The 17,807-nt window shown below is 49.0% G+C and overlaps 1 protein-coding gene across 1 annotated transcript in view; it reads right to left on the bottom strand.

Moving 5' to 3' along the window:
* Positions 1-844: 844 nt before the first annotated feature.
* Positions 845-17,807, bottom strand: part of ghrh (growth hormone releasing hormone) — a 56,062-nt gene continuing 39,099 nt past the window's right edge. The window contains exons 2-6 of the mRNA XM_034167631.1: positions 3,072-3,173; positions 2,645-2,749; positions 2,438-2,546; positions 2,349-2,351; positions 845-928 (exon numbers count right to left, since the gene is read on the bottom strand). Coding sequence (XP_034023522.1) covers positions 845-928; positions 2,349-2,351; positions 2,438-2,546; positions 2,645-2,749; positions 3,072-3,173 — 403 coding nt within the window. The remainder of the gene's footprint in view (positions 929-2,348; positions 2,352-2,437; positions 2,547-2,644; positions 2,750-3,071; positions 3,174-17,807) is intronic.

The following is a 17,807-nucleotide window of genomic DNA, read 5'->3' as shown; positions in this document are numbered from 1 at the left end:
GGGATTACACCAAGGATCAGCTCTGAGTCCTTTCTTGCTCGCAACAGTGATGGACAGGTTGACAGATGAGATCAGACAGTCTCCATGGACTATGATGTTTGCAGATGACATGATCTGTCGTGACAGCAGGTTAATTGTAGTTTGGAGAGGTGGTGATATACTCTGGAGAGAAGGGGAATGAAAGTCAGTCGGAGCAAGACTGAGTGCATGTGTGAATGGGAGGGAGCCCAGTAGAATAGTGCAGATACAAGGTGTAGAAGTGGTGAAAGTAGATGAGTTTAAATACTCGGGGTCAACTCTCCAAAGTAATGGAGAGTGCAGGCAGGGTGGAGAAAGGTGGCGGGAGTGATTTGTGACCGAAGAATATCAGCAAGAGTGAAGGAGAAAGTTTATGACAGTAGTGAGACCAGCTATGTTGAACGCCTTAGAGATGGTGACGCTAACAAAGAGACAAGAGGCAGATCTGGATCTGAAGATGATGTGATTCTCTTTGGGAGTGATGAGGAAAGACAGGATTAGGAATGAACAGATCAGAGTGAGGTGGTCCAGAAAAACAAAATTCAAAATTTTCAAGGTGCTTCTTCATTTTTTTTTTTTTTTTTTTGGTTCCTTTAGGGGTAAAAATAAATTGGTGAAATTTCATGAGATTTAAATAATATTAACCCCTGCCGCCCGGCCCCTGTTTTGAGCGAGTCACATTTTGAGTTATGGACTGGATACATGAGTTCATGAGTGGCAGATTTTGCTACATCTGCCTCAGGTGGTATTTTTGAGGCATCAACATCAACATGGACGTCCTCATCAAGGACCCTCGGAGTGGGAGGACCACCCGTCATTCCAGTCGTCACAGCAGGTTCTGGATAACGTTGCTGCTGTCAGTGATTTTGTTGAGCGACGAGTTGCACTTATTCAGGATTACAATCAGATCCTAATGAAGGATGAACAGCAGCGCCACCTGCTGCAAGTTGTTGCGTGGCATCGGCGTCAGTTCCCGGAGGTGAAGAAAATCTGAACCAAACACAGCTCCCCATGACTGTTTTCAACAAACAGGTGAACAGTGACGTGATACTTTTTTTTAAAATCTCTCCTTTTATGGTTAGTTAAAGGAGAAAACGTTACAATTTGTATTTCATTCGTGAACAGGTACATTACTATTACTGCTTTGTGCTAATATGCTCAACCATTGCAATTTCCACCCCGTGTGTGGTAGTGGTTAGAATAGTCGTATACAGTGTTGCACATAACATTTTTTCATCAAGATGAACAATTTTATCAGGAAGCACCTTAAGAAAGTCACTTATTTTTGGCATACTGTAGAGGACCACCCTAAGCTCAGGTGGGACAGTGAGATTGAGAGATGGTATGGACATGTGCAGAGGAGGGACCCAGGCTATATAGGGAGAAGGATGCTGAGGCTGGAGCCACCAGGCAGGAGGAGAGGGAGGCCCAAGAGGAGCTTTATGGATGTGGTGAGGGAGGACATGCAGGTGGTTGGTGAGACAGAGGACAGGATGAGAAGGAGATGAAGGATCTGCTGTGGGGGGCGCCACAGCAGATCTTTCCTTTTCCTTTTCAAACTAAAGCAGCTCTCAAACCTGGCTGGGTTTGGCGGAGAATTTTGAGTGTGATCTGCGTGGATCAGGACAGCTCGACGTGCTGCTCTTTGTGGCTCAGGAAAAGTCAGAAAATGAGTTAAACTGAAAGTTTTTATTACTCATTTGTGGCTCAGTGCTACTCTGATTTCACTACTAATCATGGGAAGTTACCCGCCTGCCATCCTGGGTGGAGTCCGGCATGTAAAGTGGAGTTCACCCAGACCGTCACCATGTGGCAAGGCCCACTGTCATGAGTGGAGTGTGGATTGAAAGTTTGACTCTGTGGATGGTCTGTCTAAGAGGACTCTGATGAACACAGACAGGTGAACACTGCTCAGGTAGAAACACGCCGAGCTTCTCTATCCACCTGTTTAACGCAAAACTACACCGAACTCAGCCGGCTGAGACACCAAGTTTCTTTGTTTCACATTAAATTTATTTTTAACATTTGAAGCTCGGTTAAGATAATAAGACTGTAAGTGTATTTTCACAGCACTGTACTTGAGTGTTTGCATTCTGTCCACATGGATGTAAATTTGTCCACTTGAGTGGCGCCGCTCCTTTAATCTTTCATTACGATATTGAAATGTCACTGTGATCTGTGAAGAACTGATGTCCAAACCACCGCCAACTCAACTCCTCACCCTGAAACAGAGCAAATACTGAAATTAGGGCAACAAACTTTATGGTTGAAAGAAGAGCGAAAGAAAAACTGCACCTCATACGTTCCACAAATACTTTAATGTTTCTTACATCCTGAATCCAAAAACAACATGGATTTAAAGCAAGAAAAACTTTGAGTTTGGCATCAAGTGGTTCCTTTCTATGAAGGAGATGTTTACCGGGGTCTCATGACTTGTCTGCGTGTGGCTCTCGGTCTGTCTTCTCTGGGTGGACATCTGGTCCTCTTTGTATGTTCCTTCATAAACGTCTGACCACTGCTTCCCAAAACTCCGGCTGCCGCCTCTGTTTAAAAACAAAACAAGAGAAATTATTACTCTCATGGGGCGTCTTTCTGTTTTTGGGGTGTTGTGGGCTCGTGGTCCTACCCCGTCCGTTTGCCCATGATGGTCTGAAGGAACTTTCTGGCAGAGATCTGGCCCAGCACTTTCCTGTAGCTGTTGGTAAAGATGGCGTCAGCGTGGCGTCCTGCACTGAAATCAGAGTGGACTGAGTCACAAAAACATGAATCCTGGATCACATTTATACTTTGATACACCATTTTTTTTACAGTATGTCACATTTTATTATATTTTTTTCTTTGGGAAGTCAAGAAATTTATCCCCCCTGTGCGACGTGTATACAGCATTTACAGGTTAAAAAGGTGAGAGAATGTTGTTTGGGACATTTATGCGTTTTGTCTTTCTGATCAGGAATCTTGATATTTTGAAGTTTTTATATATATCACCAGATTCCTCACATGACAGACTTTGGACACATTTGTAAACGAGTGTCTCAGGCTGTCAGCGTGCTGACCGTGACTCCACACGCTCTGTCCGCGACCTGGACTCTTGGGCCTGTTCAGCTGGGGTGTCTATGGATGATGTCATCAGGATGGTTGTGTCCCTCTGTCCAAACCTGACACAGAGGATGGTCCAAAACAAAGAAGCACAAACAGCAAATGTTAGATCGTATATAACCAAAGCCATTTCCTCGCTCGCCTGACGACAGCGCCATCTACGTATCAAGTACAACCACTTGTTTTTGTACCTTGTTGGTTTCAAGCTGAGGTGTGATGGGGGGGTGGGGGGGGTGTTGGTGCAGTGTCATGTGACTACACCACAAACCTGAAAAACCTGGGAAAAGATGAGTTTTTCTGCTGTTTACACACAAAAATATTCACAGGCGCGTTTATGACACTGTTACAAAGACGGGGGGGGGGAATAAAAACTAACTGTTTCACCACGTTTTGACAAAGCAAACTGTTGGTAGATTGAATACATTTTTTTCTTTTCAGCTTCTCTGGCATTTATTTTGACTGAGATGTCAGAAAACAAAAGAATTTTTTAACAATTTATAAACATTTCTTCAAGCAAACTTGAATGAATTTAGAACAATCATTGAATAAAAGATATAAGTAATAGAAGACGAGAACCAAATGAAAACTGAACCATGTGAGCCTGGAGGCTGACGCCCACTAATGACTTACTTCTATCACATTATGCAAAAAGACCACAAGAAGATGAGATAAAACATCAGGAACACAATTGCATATATAACTTTAAATACAGGGTGTCCCCCCCCCAAAAAAGTGCCACAAAAGCCATAGAAAATCTAAACACTTTTCGATACTGATATGTGTCATGTATGTCATCTTGAAGCATATCTCAGGGAATTTTATCTCTGATGTTCATTTCTAATTTCACCTCAGTTTGTAAGAGTTTTGGCGTTCACAGGATGTGCACCACTCCTCTGGTTCGGCCCGATCTCCCATAGTTAACATTATGAACAGTTCTGTCAGTTTGAAATGTCTTTACAATCCTCCATATTGTCTTTCTGTCTGAAGTTTTCCTAACTGCAAAGTGACTTTGATATTGTTGTTGTGTTTGCACCATTGATTTGGTCTGAAAGCAGAATTCCGCCAGTTTCCCTTTTTGCTTGACTGTAAGCAGCATCCTCACTGGATTAGTCTTAAACTCAGAAGAATCAGAAGATATTCCTCACATATACAGTGAGGAAAATAAGTATTTGAACACCCTGCGATTTTGCAAGTTCTCCCACTTAGAGATCATGGAGGCGTCTGAAATTTTCATCTTAGGTGCATGTCCACTGTGAGAGACATAACATATATATATATTTAAAAAAAAATCCGGAAATCACAATGTATGATTTTTTAATAATTTATTTGTAGGTCAAACAGGTGGTTGCTGGGGTGGGATGTGTCTTTGCTGATGCTGGCAGCTCTGCTGAGGTAGCGTGAGCTGCCAATGTCTTCCAGGCTGGGCAGAGAGCAACCAGTGATCCCCTGGGCCGTTTTGATCAAACCTCTGCAGCGCTCTCCTGTCTGCTGCTGTGCACCCCGCGTACCACACTGTGATGCAGTACGTCAGGATGCTCTCAATGGTGGCTCTGTAGAACAACACCAGCAGCACACAGTCCCCTTGGATGTAGAGCGGGGCTGGGTCAGCCCTGTTCTTCCTGAAGTCCAGGATTATTTCTTTTGTTTTTGTGGTGTTCAGCGGCAGGTTGTTGCTGAACACCACGAACACCACGCTGTCAGATGATTGACCTCATCTCTGGAATCAGACTCATCTCCCCCTGAGATGAGCCAAATCACGGTAGTATCATCTGCAAACTTTATGATGGTGTTGGTGGGATGGGTTGGAGAGCAGTCGTGAGTGTAAAGGGTGAACAGGAGGGGGCTCAGTACACAGCCTTTAGGGGAACCGGTGCTGAGTGTGATGGTGGAGGAAAGGTGGGGGCCAAGTTTCACGGACTGTGGGCTGTGTGTGAGGAAGTCCTTGATCCACTGGCAGATGGGGGTGGAGATGCCCAGATGTGTCAGTTTCTGGACCAGGATCTCCGGGATGATGTGGTTGAAGGCTGAGCAAGTCCAGGAAGAGCATCCTCACATAGCTCCCCTGGTGCTCCAGGTGGCTCAGCGCGGTGTGGAGATCTGTGGTGATAGCGTCCTTTGTGGAGCGGTTTGCCCTGTAGGCAAACTGGTGGGGGTCCAACGTGGGAGGCAGACAAGCTCTGATGTGCTGAGAGACCAGTCTTTCAAAGCGCTTCATGACCACAGGCATAAGTGCAACAGGCCTGCAGTCATTTATGCTCTCCACTGCTGACTTCTTCGGGACTGGAATGATGGTGAAGGATTTGGGGCAGGGTGGAATGTTGGCCTGCGACAGGGACAAGTTGAAGATGCAGGTGAAAACTCCAGCCAGTTGGTCAGCGCATGCTTTGAGTACCTTGCCAGGTACACCATCAGTGCTGGCCGCCTTTCTGGGGTTCACCACCGTCAGCACACGTCTCACTTCGTGTTCCTGAAGTGTTAGCGTGCTAGTGCTGGAGGGTGGTGGGTGTGGAGTTGCTGCTGGTCTGTCTGCTTCGAAGCGGGCAAAGATGCGGTTCAGTTCCTCTGCCAGCGAGGCGTCAGACCTAGCATTTCCTGGGTTGCTGCTTCTGTAGTTGGTTATATGATTTATTCCCTGCCACAACTTTCTGGGATCATTTACAGTGAAGTGGTCCTCTATCTTTTTCTTGTAGGCAGCCTTGGCCTCCCTGATGCCTCTTTTCAGATTGGACCTGGCCGCGCTGTACAGGGCCCTGTCCCCTGATTTAAAGGTGATGTTGCAGGTTTTTAAGAGGGAATGGGCTGCATTGTTCATCCAGGGCTTCTGGTTGGGAAAAACCCTGACCCTTTTGTTGACGGTGACAGTGTCAACACAGTTCTTAATGTAGGAGAGTACGATGTCTGTGTACTCCTGCAGGTTGTGGCTGGAGAATAAATCCGATACAGTCCATGAGAAGCAGTCCTGTAGCTGGGAGAGCGCTCCCTCAGGTCAGGTTTGGTTTGTCTTCCATTGTGGCTTTGTTCGCCTCAGCAGGGGGGTGAGGGACAGGCAGAGATCGTCTGATCCAGCAAGATGGGGGAGGGGAGTGACTTTGTATGCGTTTTTAATGTTTGAGTAAACATGGTCCAAAGTATTTTCCCCTCTGGTGGCACACTTCACGTACTGGATGAACTTAGGGAGCACAGTCTTTAAACACGATTGGTTGGAGTCACCAGCAACAATATAAACGCCATCCGGGTGGGCCAGCTGCTGTTTATTTACACAGGTAAGCAAGAGGCTAAGGGCCGTGCTAATGTTAGCATCGGGTGGGATGTAAACAGCAAACACGACGACTACTGTGAACTTCCTTGGGAGATAAAAAGGTCTGCACGTGATTGCCAGGACCTCTAAATCAGGAGAACAGTGAGAGTCAATGACCCTGCTGCTACAGCACCCCTCGCGGTTCACATAAACACAGAGCCAATGGTTCTGTCCTGCCAGTGTTGCATGCGGCCTGTTAGCTCGACTGGAGCGTCGAGGATCAGTGGGTGAAGCCACGTCTCTGTGATGAAAATAACGCTGCAGTTCTGCACAAAGCTGGTTGTGGCCATCTGGAGCTCCAGTTTGTCCATTTTGTGGGTGATGGATATAGCGTTGGAGAGGAAGAGGCTCAGTAATGCTGACCTGTGAGGTTGTTTACGTAGCCTAGCATTGGAGCCGGACCGACATTCTCGCTACTGTTTCCTGTCTCTGCGCCGCCTTCTCCGCCTGCTGGGCAGGCTGGTAGTCCACCAAGAGCCCGGTGTTCTCGCTATGTCCTCCGGGATGCTGTGGTACTGGTGGAAATCGCTCGTAACTGACAATTTGTACCTCAGACTGACCTACAAAACCCGAAGAATATACGCGAAAAAGTAAAAAAACAAGCACCAAATGGGACAGCTAAAAGCCGCTGCACCCGTGCGCCCTGCCATCTTGATCCAAATCCAATATTGTTTGTGATGTACACGGATGGGATTTAAAGATGCAGTCAGGGACCGGAGGGTGTCCAGTTTGGAAGTGCTGCTTTTTGCAGATGTTGTGGTTGTGTTGGCTGTGTTGGGGAAAGTGTAGTGACACGGACCCACAACAGGGGGCGCAAATGAACGGTCAATAGATGAGCCAAAAGGTAACAATTTAATGTTGTGAATGTGCACAACGAATATACAGACAATCACAGAATCTGATAGCAGTCAATACACCAAGGTGACGTGTGGGCAGGCTCGAGGATAGAAGACGTCTGTCCTGAGAAGAGCCGGGACCACACGATTTCCACCGCCACAGAACCTGGTGAATACTGGAGCCGCCAAGTCCCGAATTCCCAGGTGATCACCGTCCCCGACTGTCGGATCTGGTACTGCTGGCGAGGAGCACAAACAGTGAGATGTGGGTGTGTGCACACCCAGTAACAAAAACAGTCAGAAGGTGGAAAGTCACCTCCACCTCTAATCACACACTTGTGCAGCTCCTGTCAAACACTTATCTGGTTGGAGTGTGAAGCGAAGCCGTCGCTGATCACACCAAAACGCCAATCCCACAGATAAGGCAACACTTACAGGATAACGGCTGCAAAGAAGTTCAGACTATAAGTCAGTGTTAAGTTCAGACACAGCAGAGAATATTACCTTCACAGGTAGATGATATCTCGGCAACGAGGTGGAGATGACGTCCGGTCTTTATGGAGTGAGATGATGTAGTGTAGATGGGTGACAGCTGTCAAGAGATAATGAGTGACACCCTGTGTCCGTGGCTGCAGCGCCCTCTCATGCCTGAAGCCCGCACTTCAGGCAGGGCGCCCTCTGGTGGTGGGCCAGCAGTACCTCCTCTTCTGGCGGCCCACACAACAGGCTGCACCAAGCAGTGACCTCCAATTGAGCAGATTCGAGGCCAAGGATGAAGTGACTGGGATGAGAATCAGCACCTCTGAATCTGAGACTATGGTCCTCTGTTGGACAAGGGTGGATTGTCCCCTCTGGGTCAGGGCAGAGTTACTGCCCCACCTGGAGGAGTTTAAGTATCTCGTGGTCTTGTTCATGAGTATTAGTTCATCTCATACAAGAAAGGGCAGATCACCAGAGCATGTTCCCGGTGGATCATTCTGATCAGAAAAGACATGCCAGACAGCCCACGTGGACCAGTCATCTGATGACAGTGAAGCAGAGTGATGATCGTGATCAGGAGGAATCACATGAGATGCTTCACAAGAGGAGGCGAGAGATCTTCAGCTTCATTTATCTGAGGTCACATCCAAACCAGACCCTAATATGAAAAACAGGGAAGGTAAAAAAAAAAAAAAAGGGTCTGGAACTGTATGAAAGAGAGACTAGTGGTGTGATTAAACCTTATTATGTCTATGTGCAGGTGAATGGTAAGTGTATGAAAATGGTTGATACTGCAGCAGGTGTATGTATCTGTTATTGTTGTGTGGGCCGCCAGAAGAGGAGGTACTGCTGGCCCACCACCAGAGGGCGCCCTGTCTGAAGTGCGGGCTTCAGGCACGAGGGGGCGCTGCCGCCTTACAGGAACAGCCGAGGTGACAGCTGTCACTCATCAACCATGACAGCTGTCACCGATCATCTGCACTTCACCCTGGATAAAAGCAGGATGACACCTCCACCACGTCGCCGAGATATCCACTTCTTTGAGAGGTAACTTTCTCTGCCTGCGTTGACTGATTCCAAGAGCTATTGTGTTGCAGCTGTCTACTCAGAGGACCGGCGTGGGTCGCGACTGTTTCGTCCTACTTCCCACCAGATAAGTGGTACTCAGACGCTGCACGAGTGTGTGTTAGCGGTGGAGGTGGAATTCCCACCGTTATTGTTACGGGGTGTATACACACCCACACTTGACTGTCTTTGTTCTCCGCCAGCAGTACCAGATCCGACACGCTGAGACGGTGGCCACCTGGGGACTTCGGGACTTGGCGGCTCCAGTATCCTTCGGGTTCGGTGGCGGTGGAAATCGTGTGGTTCCGGTTCATCTCCAGACGGACGTCTCCTATCGTCGAGCCTGCCCACATGACACCTTCATTCATTGACTTGTATCTATTCTATAATCTGCTGTGTGTGGTTGTGACATTCACAACAGTAAAGTGTTCTAATTTAACTCCCTCTATTGTCCGTTCATTTACGCCCCCTGTTGTGGGTCCGTGTCACTACACTTTCCCAACATGTTATATCTGAGTCACTCTACAAATGCAGGTTTAAAAAGGTTAAAATTTGTACATTCCAGCTGTAAGCTGAGAACTTGCAGCAAACACACACTGCAGGTTAAAGGGCCCATCCAAGTGGTGGTAAGATGAAAGGGAAACAGTCGTACGCTAACCTTGTTTGTGGTAAAATGATCTGGTCCAGTCTTAATGGGAAGAGATTGGATTGAAAGATTAAAATTGCGTTGGTCTTTTGTAAAACCGAGTGGCACCAGAGAGTGTAGAAGAGCTTTGTGGGAGATATCAGAGGTGTTCCAACCTAACCTGGGAAAAGTAAAAGGGATCTGAGCTAAACTACATGTTGCACCAGGGGCCATTCCCAAATTCTGTAAACCTCACCCTGTGCCTTATGCACTAAAAAAAAGCAGTGGAAGCACAATTAACCAAAATGGAAACAGAAGGGGTTATTACAGCTGTTAGTTATAGTGAGTGGGCTATACCCATTGTAAACATACCAACAGTGGATAACTGTCAGGATATGTGGTGACCACAAAGTGTCCATAAACCCTTGGTTGGAGGTAGAGCAATACCCCATTCTAAAACCACAAAACTTTGTCACAAGTATATCAAGTAGAACTGGATGAAGATTGAAAACAGTACTTAACAATCAACACCCATAAGGGCCTTTGTTTTGAGTTTCATACCTAGACAGTCTGCCTATCACATTTCAGCAGATTGCACATGAAACCAACAGAGATCCCAAACTAGCGAAGGTGAAACAATATGTTTTGTCTTGTTGGCCAAAACATGTCTGATGAGACTATTCAGCTGTATGTGAGACAAAAATTTGATTTGTTTACTTGGGGATTCAGAGTCATCATTCCTGAGAGTCTGAAAAACAGATTACTTTCAGAGCTACATGACAGCAACTGGGGCAGGGTTATAATGAAGTCCTTGGCTATGGAGCTTATTGTGGTGACCTTCATTAGATGAATATTGAGACTGAGGTAAATCAGTGCGACACTGGCAAACATCCTGTTATGCATTTGGTGTCATTGAATGGAAATTTTATCAAAAGACATGAATCAATTACTGGAAGAAAAGAAAGAAAAAAAAATGTAAACCCAGACATCAAGCAATAAACAGCTTGGGACTCCGGTGAGGGTGGTCGCATCTCCTCCTCTCTCCTCTGTCTTTGCTCCAAGCTTCAAAGTCCCTATTTCACCAGGCTGTGAATTTTTCAAACTATATTGGATTAATCATGGAATTGATCAGCTGGTCTCTTAATGCTATTGACACCATTTTTTCTACAGAGGATCAGGGCCGGGGGACCATGCGTGCCCGGATGGGTTATGTTCTCAATGCCTGGGAGACGTGGCGGGTTGCATACTTTCCGCTTTTCTCTGTGGACGACGTCAAGGATTTATTCATATTTGGTTTCAAAGTAGGAGAGCTGGTACTTATTGGCTTATGTGCTGCCCTGACCTACCGGAAGATTGACAAGACGGCTGCCGCCAAAACCATGACCCCTCATTTGTCCATTATGATTAATGAGTTGGGCAAAGCGATGCATTCTCAGACTGTGTTAACACTTGAACTCAGACGCAAACTGGATAACATCTCGGAGCAAATGGACGCCTTGCAGGAGAAGGTGAAGATATCAGAGGCTGGGGAATTTTTCATAATTGGGATCTGGTTTGTTCATGTGAAGCTGGAAAAGTGTTTTTCACTACTCAACCACAAACACTGCAGGCTTATCAGCTTATCAAGGATAAAATGCCCACTGTTTTTCCTCCAGAAGAATTTCTATGGCCTTGGGAAGATTGATTGCCTCCTTATCTCTCTTACTCCAGTACACAAGGACAGATAGACTCACACATGGACAAAGACTGAAGCATGATCCACTTTCCCTCCTGCCCCCATCACACACCCCATCCCGGCCACCGCTCATGCCGCCCCTTCTCCCCTCCGGGGGCTGCGTGGTTTTAGCTGCTGCAGGTCCCTGTTCCCCCAGTCTAGCAGCGGCACGATTCCTGTTGCAGTGGCTACCACACACTCACATCGCCTCAATTTGGAAAACAGTTTCAAGTTTAGTGCACATAAACAATGTCAAATGTATATGTGTTGTCTTAATTCTGATGTGTGCCATTATTATGGATTAATTGCTGTATTTTTTCTGTGGAAATGTGAGTGTGGACGAAATCTCGTTGTTGTTGCACTTGTAATGACAATGACAATAAATCTCATCCATCCATCCATCATCCATCCATCCATCCATCAATGATGATGATACTCATTTTGCTTTTGATTTTGACAGTAAACTGATTCAGTGAATGAATGAATGAGTCAAAAGACACTGCAGGTGTACAGATAATTATTTGTTCTCAAAATGATGTTGCACAAACATTTCACAATTTATATCTCTATGACATACAGTATTTTATGATGGCACAATTACCAAATGGTTAGTGCGCTTGGTTTCAGTGCGGAAGGTTCCCGGTTCAAACCCCACCCCTACCACATTTCTCCATGTAATGTGGAGTTACGTCAGGAAGGGCATAAAACTTGTGCCAGATTTAACATGCAGGTCCACCTTGGATCTGCTGTGCTGACCCTGAGTAAAAACAAGGGAGCAGCTGAAGGGACTTACCTGTACAAGGTTATTATTAATGTTTTTAAACAAAAATATCATCAAAAAGCACATAGAACCTTCCATCAATTTTCTTCCGCTTCATCCGAGATCGGGTCGCAGGGGCAGCAGCTCAAGCAAAGCCGCCCAGACCTCCCGATCCACACACACCTCCCCCAGCTCCTCCGGGGGAACCCTGAGGCGTTCCCAAACCAGATGCGAGACATAGACCCTCCACCGTGTCCTGGGTCTTCCCCAGGCCTCCTCCCGATGAGACATGCTTGGAACACCTCTCCAGCGAGACATCCAGGGAGCATCCAAAAAAGATGCCCGAGCCACCTCAGCTGGCTCCTTTTGACATGGAGGAGCAGCGGCTCGACTCTGAGCTCCTCCCAAGTGACTGAGCTCCTCACCCTATCTCTAAGGGAGCACCCAGCCACCCTGCGGAGAAAACTTATCTCGGCCGCTTGGACTCGCAATCTTGTTCTTTCGCCAAATCTCATGACCATAGGTGAGGGTCGGAACGTAGATCGATCGGTAAATCGAGATCTCTGCCCCCCTGCTCAGCTCTCTCATCACCACGACGGTCCAATACAGCGACCGCATCACTGCAGACGCTGCACCGATCCGTCTGTCGATCTCAAGCTCCATCCGTCTCCTTCTCGTGAACAAGACCCTGAGATACTTAAACTCCTCCACTTGAGGCAAGGACACTCCACCAACCTGAAGAGGGCAACGCGCTCCAGTGCACGCTGAAGGTCCTGATTTGACGAAGCCAACAGAACCACATTGTCCGCAAACAGCAGAGACGAGATTCTGTGGTTCCCAAACCAGACCCCCTCTACACCCTGACTGCACCTAGAAATTCAGTCCATAAAGGCAATGAACAGAACGGGTGACAAAGGGCAGCCCTGGCGGAGGCCAACGTGCACTGGAGACAGGCTTGACTTACTACCGGCAATGCGGACCAAGCTTCTACTGTGGTCGTACAGGGACCGGATAGCCCTTAGCAAAGAACCCCGGACCCCGTACTCCCGGAGAACCCCGCACAGGGCGCCTCGAGGGACACGGTCAAACGCCTTCTCCAGATCCACAAAACACATGTGGGCTGGTTGGGCAAACTCCCATGAACCTTTGAGCACCCGATGGAGGGTGTAGAGCTGGTCCAGTGTGCCACGACCATGACGAAAACCACACTGCTCCTCCTGAATCTGAGGTTCGACTATCGGTCAAATTCTCCTCTCCAGTACTCTGGAATAGGCCTTACCGGGGAGGCTGAGGAGTGTGATCCCCCTGTAGTTAGAACATGCTGGTGGTCCCCCTTCTTAAACAGAGGGACCACCACCCCGGTCTGCCAATCCAGAGGCACTGTCCCTGACCGCCACACGATGTTGCAGAGACGTGTCAACCAAGACAGTTCCACAACATCCAGAGACTTAAGGTACTCCGGACGGATTTCATCCACCCCAGGAGCCTTTCCACCGAGGAGCTTTCTAACCACCTCGGTGACTTCGGCCTGGGTAATGGATGAGTCCACCTCTGAGTCCCCCGTCTCTGCTTCCTCTTCGGAAGACATGATGATGGGATTGAGGAGATCCTCGAAGTATCCTTCCACCGCCTGACAACATCCCCAGTCAGGGTCAACAGCTCCCCACCCACACTGTAGACAGTGCTGGTGGGGAGCTGCTTCTGCCTCCGGAGGTGTCGGACGGTTTGCCAGAATTTCTTCGAGGCTGACCGATAGTCCTCCTCCATGGCCTCCACGAATTCCTCCCAGACCTGAGTTTTTGCCTCTGCAACCATACAGGCTGCAGCACGCTTTGCCTGCCACCTGTCAGCTGCCTCTGGAGGTTCACCTGCCAACAAAGACAAGTAGAACTCCTTCTTCAGCTTGACGGCATCCCTTACTTCCGGCATCCACAACTGGGTTTGGGGATTGCCGCTGTGACAGGCACCAGAGACCCTGCGACCACAGCTACGAGTGGCCGCATCGACAATGGAGGTCGAGAACATGGTCCACTTGTACTCCATGTCTCCAGCCTCCCCTGGGATCTGGGAGAAGCTCTCCTGGAGCTGGGAGTTGAAGACCTCGCTGACAGAGGGTTCCGCCAGTTGTTCCCAGCAGACCCTCACAACACGTCTGGGCCTGCCACGTCTGACCAGCTTCCTCCCCTGCCAGCAGATCCAACTCACCACCAGGTGGTGATCGGTCAACAGCTCAGCCCCTCTCTTCACTCGAGTGTCCGAGACACGTGGCTGAAGGTCAGATGATACGACTATAAAGTCGATCATCGACCTTCGGCTCAGGATGTCCTGGTGCCACGTGCACTTATGGACACCCTTGTGCTCAAACACAGTGTTCGTGATGGACAAACTGTGGCTAGCATAGAAGTCCAACAACTGAACACCACTCAGGTTCAGATTGGGGAGGCCGTGCTTCCCATCACCCCCCTCCAGGTCTCACTATCGCCACCCACGTAGGCGTTGAAGTCCCCCAGGAGAACAATGGAGTCCCCGGTCAGAGCACTATCTAGTACTCCTCCCAGGGACTCCAAGAAGGTTGGGTACTCTGCACTGCCACTCGGCCCATAGGCCGAGACAAGAGTAAGAGACCTGTCCCCAACCCGAAGGCAGGGATGCGAGCATCTCGTACTTCGAGGTGAACTCAAACACATAGCGACTGAGCTGGGGAGCAATAAGCAATGCTACCCCAGCCCGCCTCTCCCCATGAGCAATGCCAGAAAAGTGGAGCGCCCAGCCCCTCTCCAGGAATTGGGTACCAGAGCCCAAGCTGTGCATGGAGGTGAGCCCGACTATCTCTAGCCGGTACCTCTCAACCTCCCTCACAAGCTCAGGCTCCTTCCCCCCCAGCGAGGTGACATTCCATGTACCGACAGCCAGAGGCTGTGAGCACAGACCAGGCTGCCGGGCCACCCGCCCTCGACTGCCACGCAGTCCTATCTGCACCCAACCCCCATGGCCCCCTCTGCAGGTGGTGAACTCAAAGGAGGACGGTTCCATGTCGCTCTTTCGGGTTGGGCCCTGCCGGGCCCTGTGGGCTAAGGCCCGACCACCAGGTGCTCATGCGCGAGCCCCAACACCAGGCCTGGCTCCAGGGTGGGGCCCCGGCTCCGCTGTACTGGGCGACATCTCAGTCCTTGATTTCATACTGGTCACGGGAGTTTCTGAACTGCCCTTAGTCTGACCCGTCCCCGTGACCCGTTCGCCATATCTAATTGTATCAAAAGGTTCAAAACACTGAAACATTGCTTCTGTTTCACCATCACTAATTTTCATGAATAAAATACATCAGAAACCAGTAATTATTACCACATATGCCCGGATAGTCTTATAATTATGAATACTTTGATGTTGTGTTGCGAACTGGGACGTTAATTAATGTGCAATGACTTTAAACACTTACTGAAGAACAAAGCAGAGAGTAACTCACCAAGACCTTCTCACATAACGTCTAATCCAGTATGCTTCTCTGTGCACCGTTAAAACAGACTGATTTATAGTGCACGCAAAACATCCATCCATCCATCCATCCATCCATTTTCTTCCGCTTTATGGTTGCCGGTACCTGTCAGCTGCCTCCGGGGTCCCACCTACCAACAAAGATAAGTAGGACTCCTTCTTCAGCTCCTTCGCTCCTTCCATCCATCCATTTTCTTCCACTTTATCCGGAGTCGGGTCGCGGGGGCAGCAGCTCAAGAAAAGCCGCACAGACCTCCCGATCCACACTCGCGATCTTGTTCTTTGGTCATGAGCCAAATCTCACGACCATAGGTGAGGATCGGAACGTAGATCGATCGGTAAATACTCGCAAAACACTTTGGCATAAATTTAAAATGCATAAATAAGCAAAAATGTGCAAAAATAAGCAAACTAATTCTCATTCCTATTACTGTCAATCAAAATGGGATTCAGCCTTTCGACTGATTGTCCAATCATTGTGCAGAACTTCAGCATCCAGGCCACTGATCTCTATATAACACCAGATCGCTCATTGGCCAATATTTTTGAAGCAAACCAGCCGCCATATACCGCTCCAATGTCCCAATCCTGAGGCGCACATAACTTTATTCTTTGCTATTTTGTTAAAAACACCTTCATGTGCAGCTATAAACTGTGCAAATCGTCAGATCAAAGGCTGTGGACGAACATTTCACCTGTGAGTATGATTGAAATGGGAAGTAATGAACAATAATTTGAAGAGTTCTCTCACTTATTCCAGCATATAGGCAAATATAATAATCTATCCATCCATCCATCCATTTTCTTCCGCTTTATCCGGAGTCGGGTCGCGGGGGCAGCAGCTCAAGCAAAGCCGCCCAGACCTCCCGATCCACACACACCTCCTCCAGCTCCTCCGGGGGAACCCCAAGGCGTTCCCAAGCCAGCCGAGAGATGTAGTCCCTCCAGCGTGTCCTGGGTCTTCCCCGGGGCCTCCTCCCAGTGGGACGTGCCCGGAACACCTCTCCAGCGAGGCGTCCAGGGGGCATCCGGAAAAGATGCCCGAGCCACCTCAACTGACTCCTTTCGACGTGGAGGAGCAGCGGCTCGACTCCTAGCTCCTCCCGAGTGACCGAGCTCCTCACCCTATCTCTAAGGGAGCGCCCAGCCACCCTGCAGAGGAAACTCATCTCGGCCGCTTGTACTCGCGATCTCGTTCTTTCAGTCATGAGCCAAATCTCACGACCATAGGTGAGGATCGGAACGTAGATCGATCGGTAAATTGAGAACTTTGCCCCCCTACTCAGCTCTGTCTTCACCACGAAGGTCCGATACAGCGACCACATCACTGCAGATGCTGCACTAATCCGTCTATCGATCTCACGCTCCATCCGTCCCTCACTCGTGAACAAGACCCCGAGATACTTAAACTCCTCCACTTGAGGCAAGGACACTCCACCGACCTGAAGAGGGCAAAGCACCTTTTTCCGGTCGAGAACCATGGCCTCGGATTTGGAGGTGCTGATTTTCATCCTGGACGCTTCACACTCGGCTGCAAACCGCCCCAGTGCATGCTGAAGGTCCTGATTTGACGAAGCCAACAGAACCACATCGTCCGCAAACAGCAGAGACGAGATTCTGTGGTTCCCAAATCAGACCCCCTCTATACCCTGGCTGCGCCTAGAAATTCTGTCCATAAAAATAATGAACAGAACCGGTGACAAAGGGCAGCCCTGGCGGAGGCCAATGTGCACTGGAAACAGGTTTGACTTACTACCGGCAATGCGAACCAAGCTCCTGCTGTGGTCGTACAGGGACCGGATAGCCCTTAGCAAAGGACCCCGGACCCTGTACTCCCGGAGCACTCCCCACAGGGTGCGCCGAGGGACACGGTCGAATGCCTTCTCCAGATCCACAAAACACATGTGGACTGGTTGGGCAAACTCCCATGAACCCTCGAGCACCTGATGGAGCGTGTAGAGCTGGTCCAGTGTGCCGCGACCAGGACGAAAACCACATTGCTCCTCCTGAATCCGAGGTTCAACCATTGGTCGAATTCTCCTCTCCAGTACTCTGGAATAGACCTTACCAGGGAGGCTGAGGAGTGTGATCCCCTATAGTTGGAACAGACCCTCCGATCCCCCTTCTTAAACAGAGGGACCACCACCCCGGTCTCCCAATCCAGAGGCACTGTCCCCGATCGCCACACGATGTTGCAGAGGCGCGTCAGCTAAGACAGCCCCACAACATCCAGAGACTTAAGGTACTCAGGACGGATTTCTTCCACCCCAGGAGCCTTGCCACCGAGGAGCTTTCTAACCACCTCGGTGACTTCGGCCTGGGTAATGGATGAGTCTGCCTCTGAGTCCCCAGTCTCTGCTTCCTCTTCGGAAGACGTGACGATGGGATTGAGGAGATCCTCGAAGTACTCCTTCCACCGCCCG

Source organism: Thalassophryne amazonica, chromosome 3, assembly GCF_902500255.1.
Source record: "Thalassophryne amazonica chromosome 3, fThaAma1.1, whole genome shotgun sequence".
Taxonomy (NCBI): domain Eukaryota; kingdom Metazoa; phylum Chordata; class Actinopteri; order Batrachoidiformes; family Batrachoididae; genus Thalassophryne; species Thalassophryne amazonica.
This window is presented reverse-complemented; position numbering and strand designations above follow the sequence as displayed.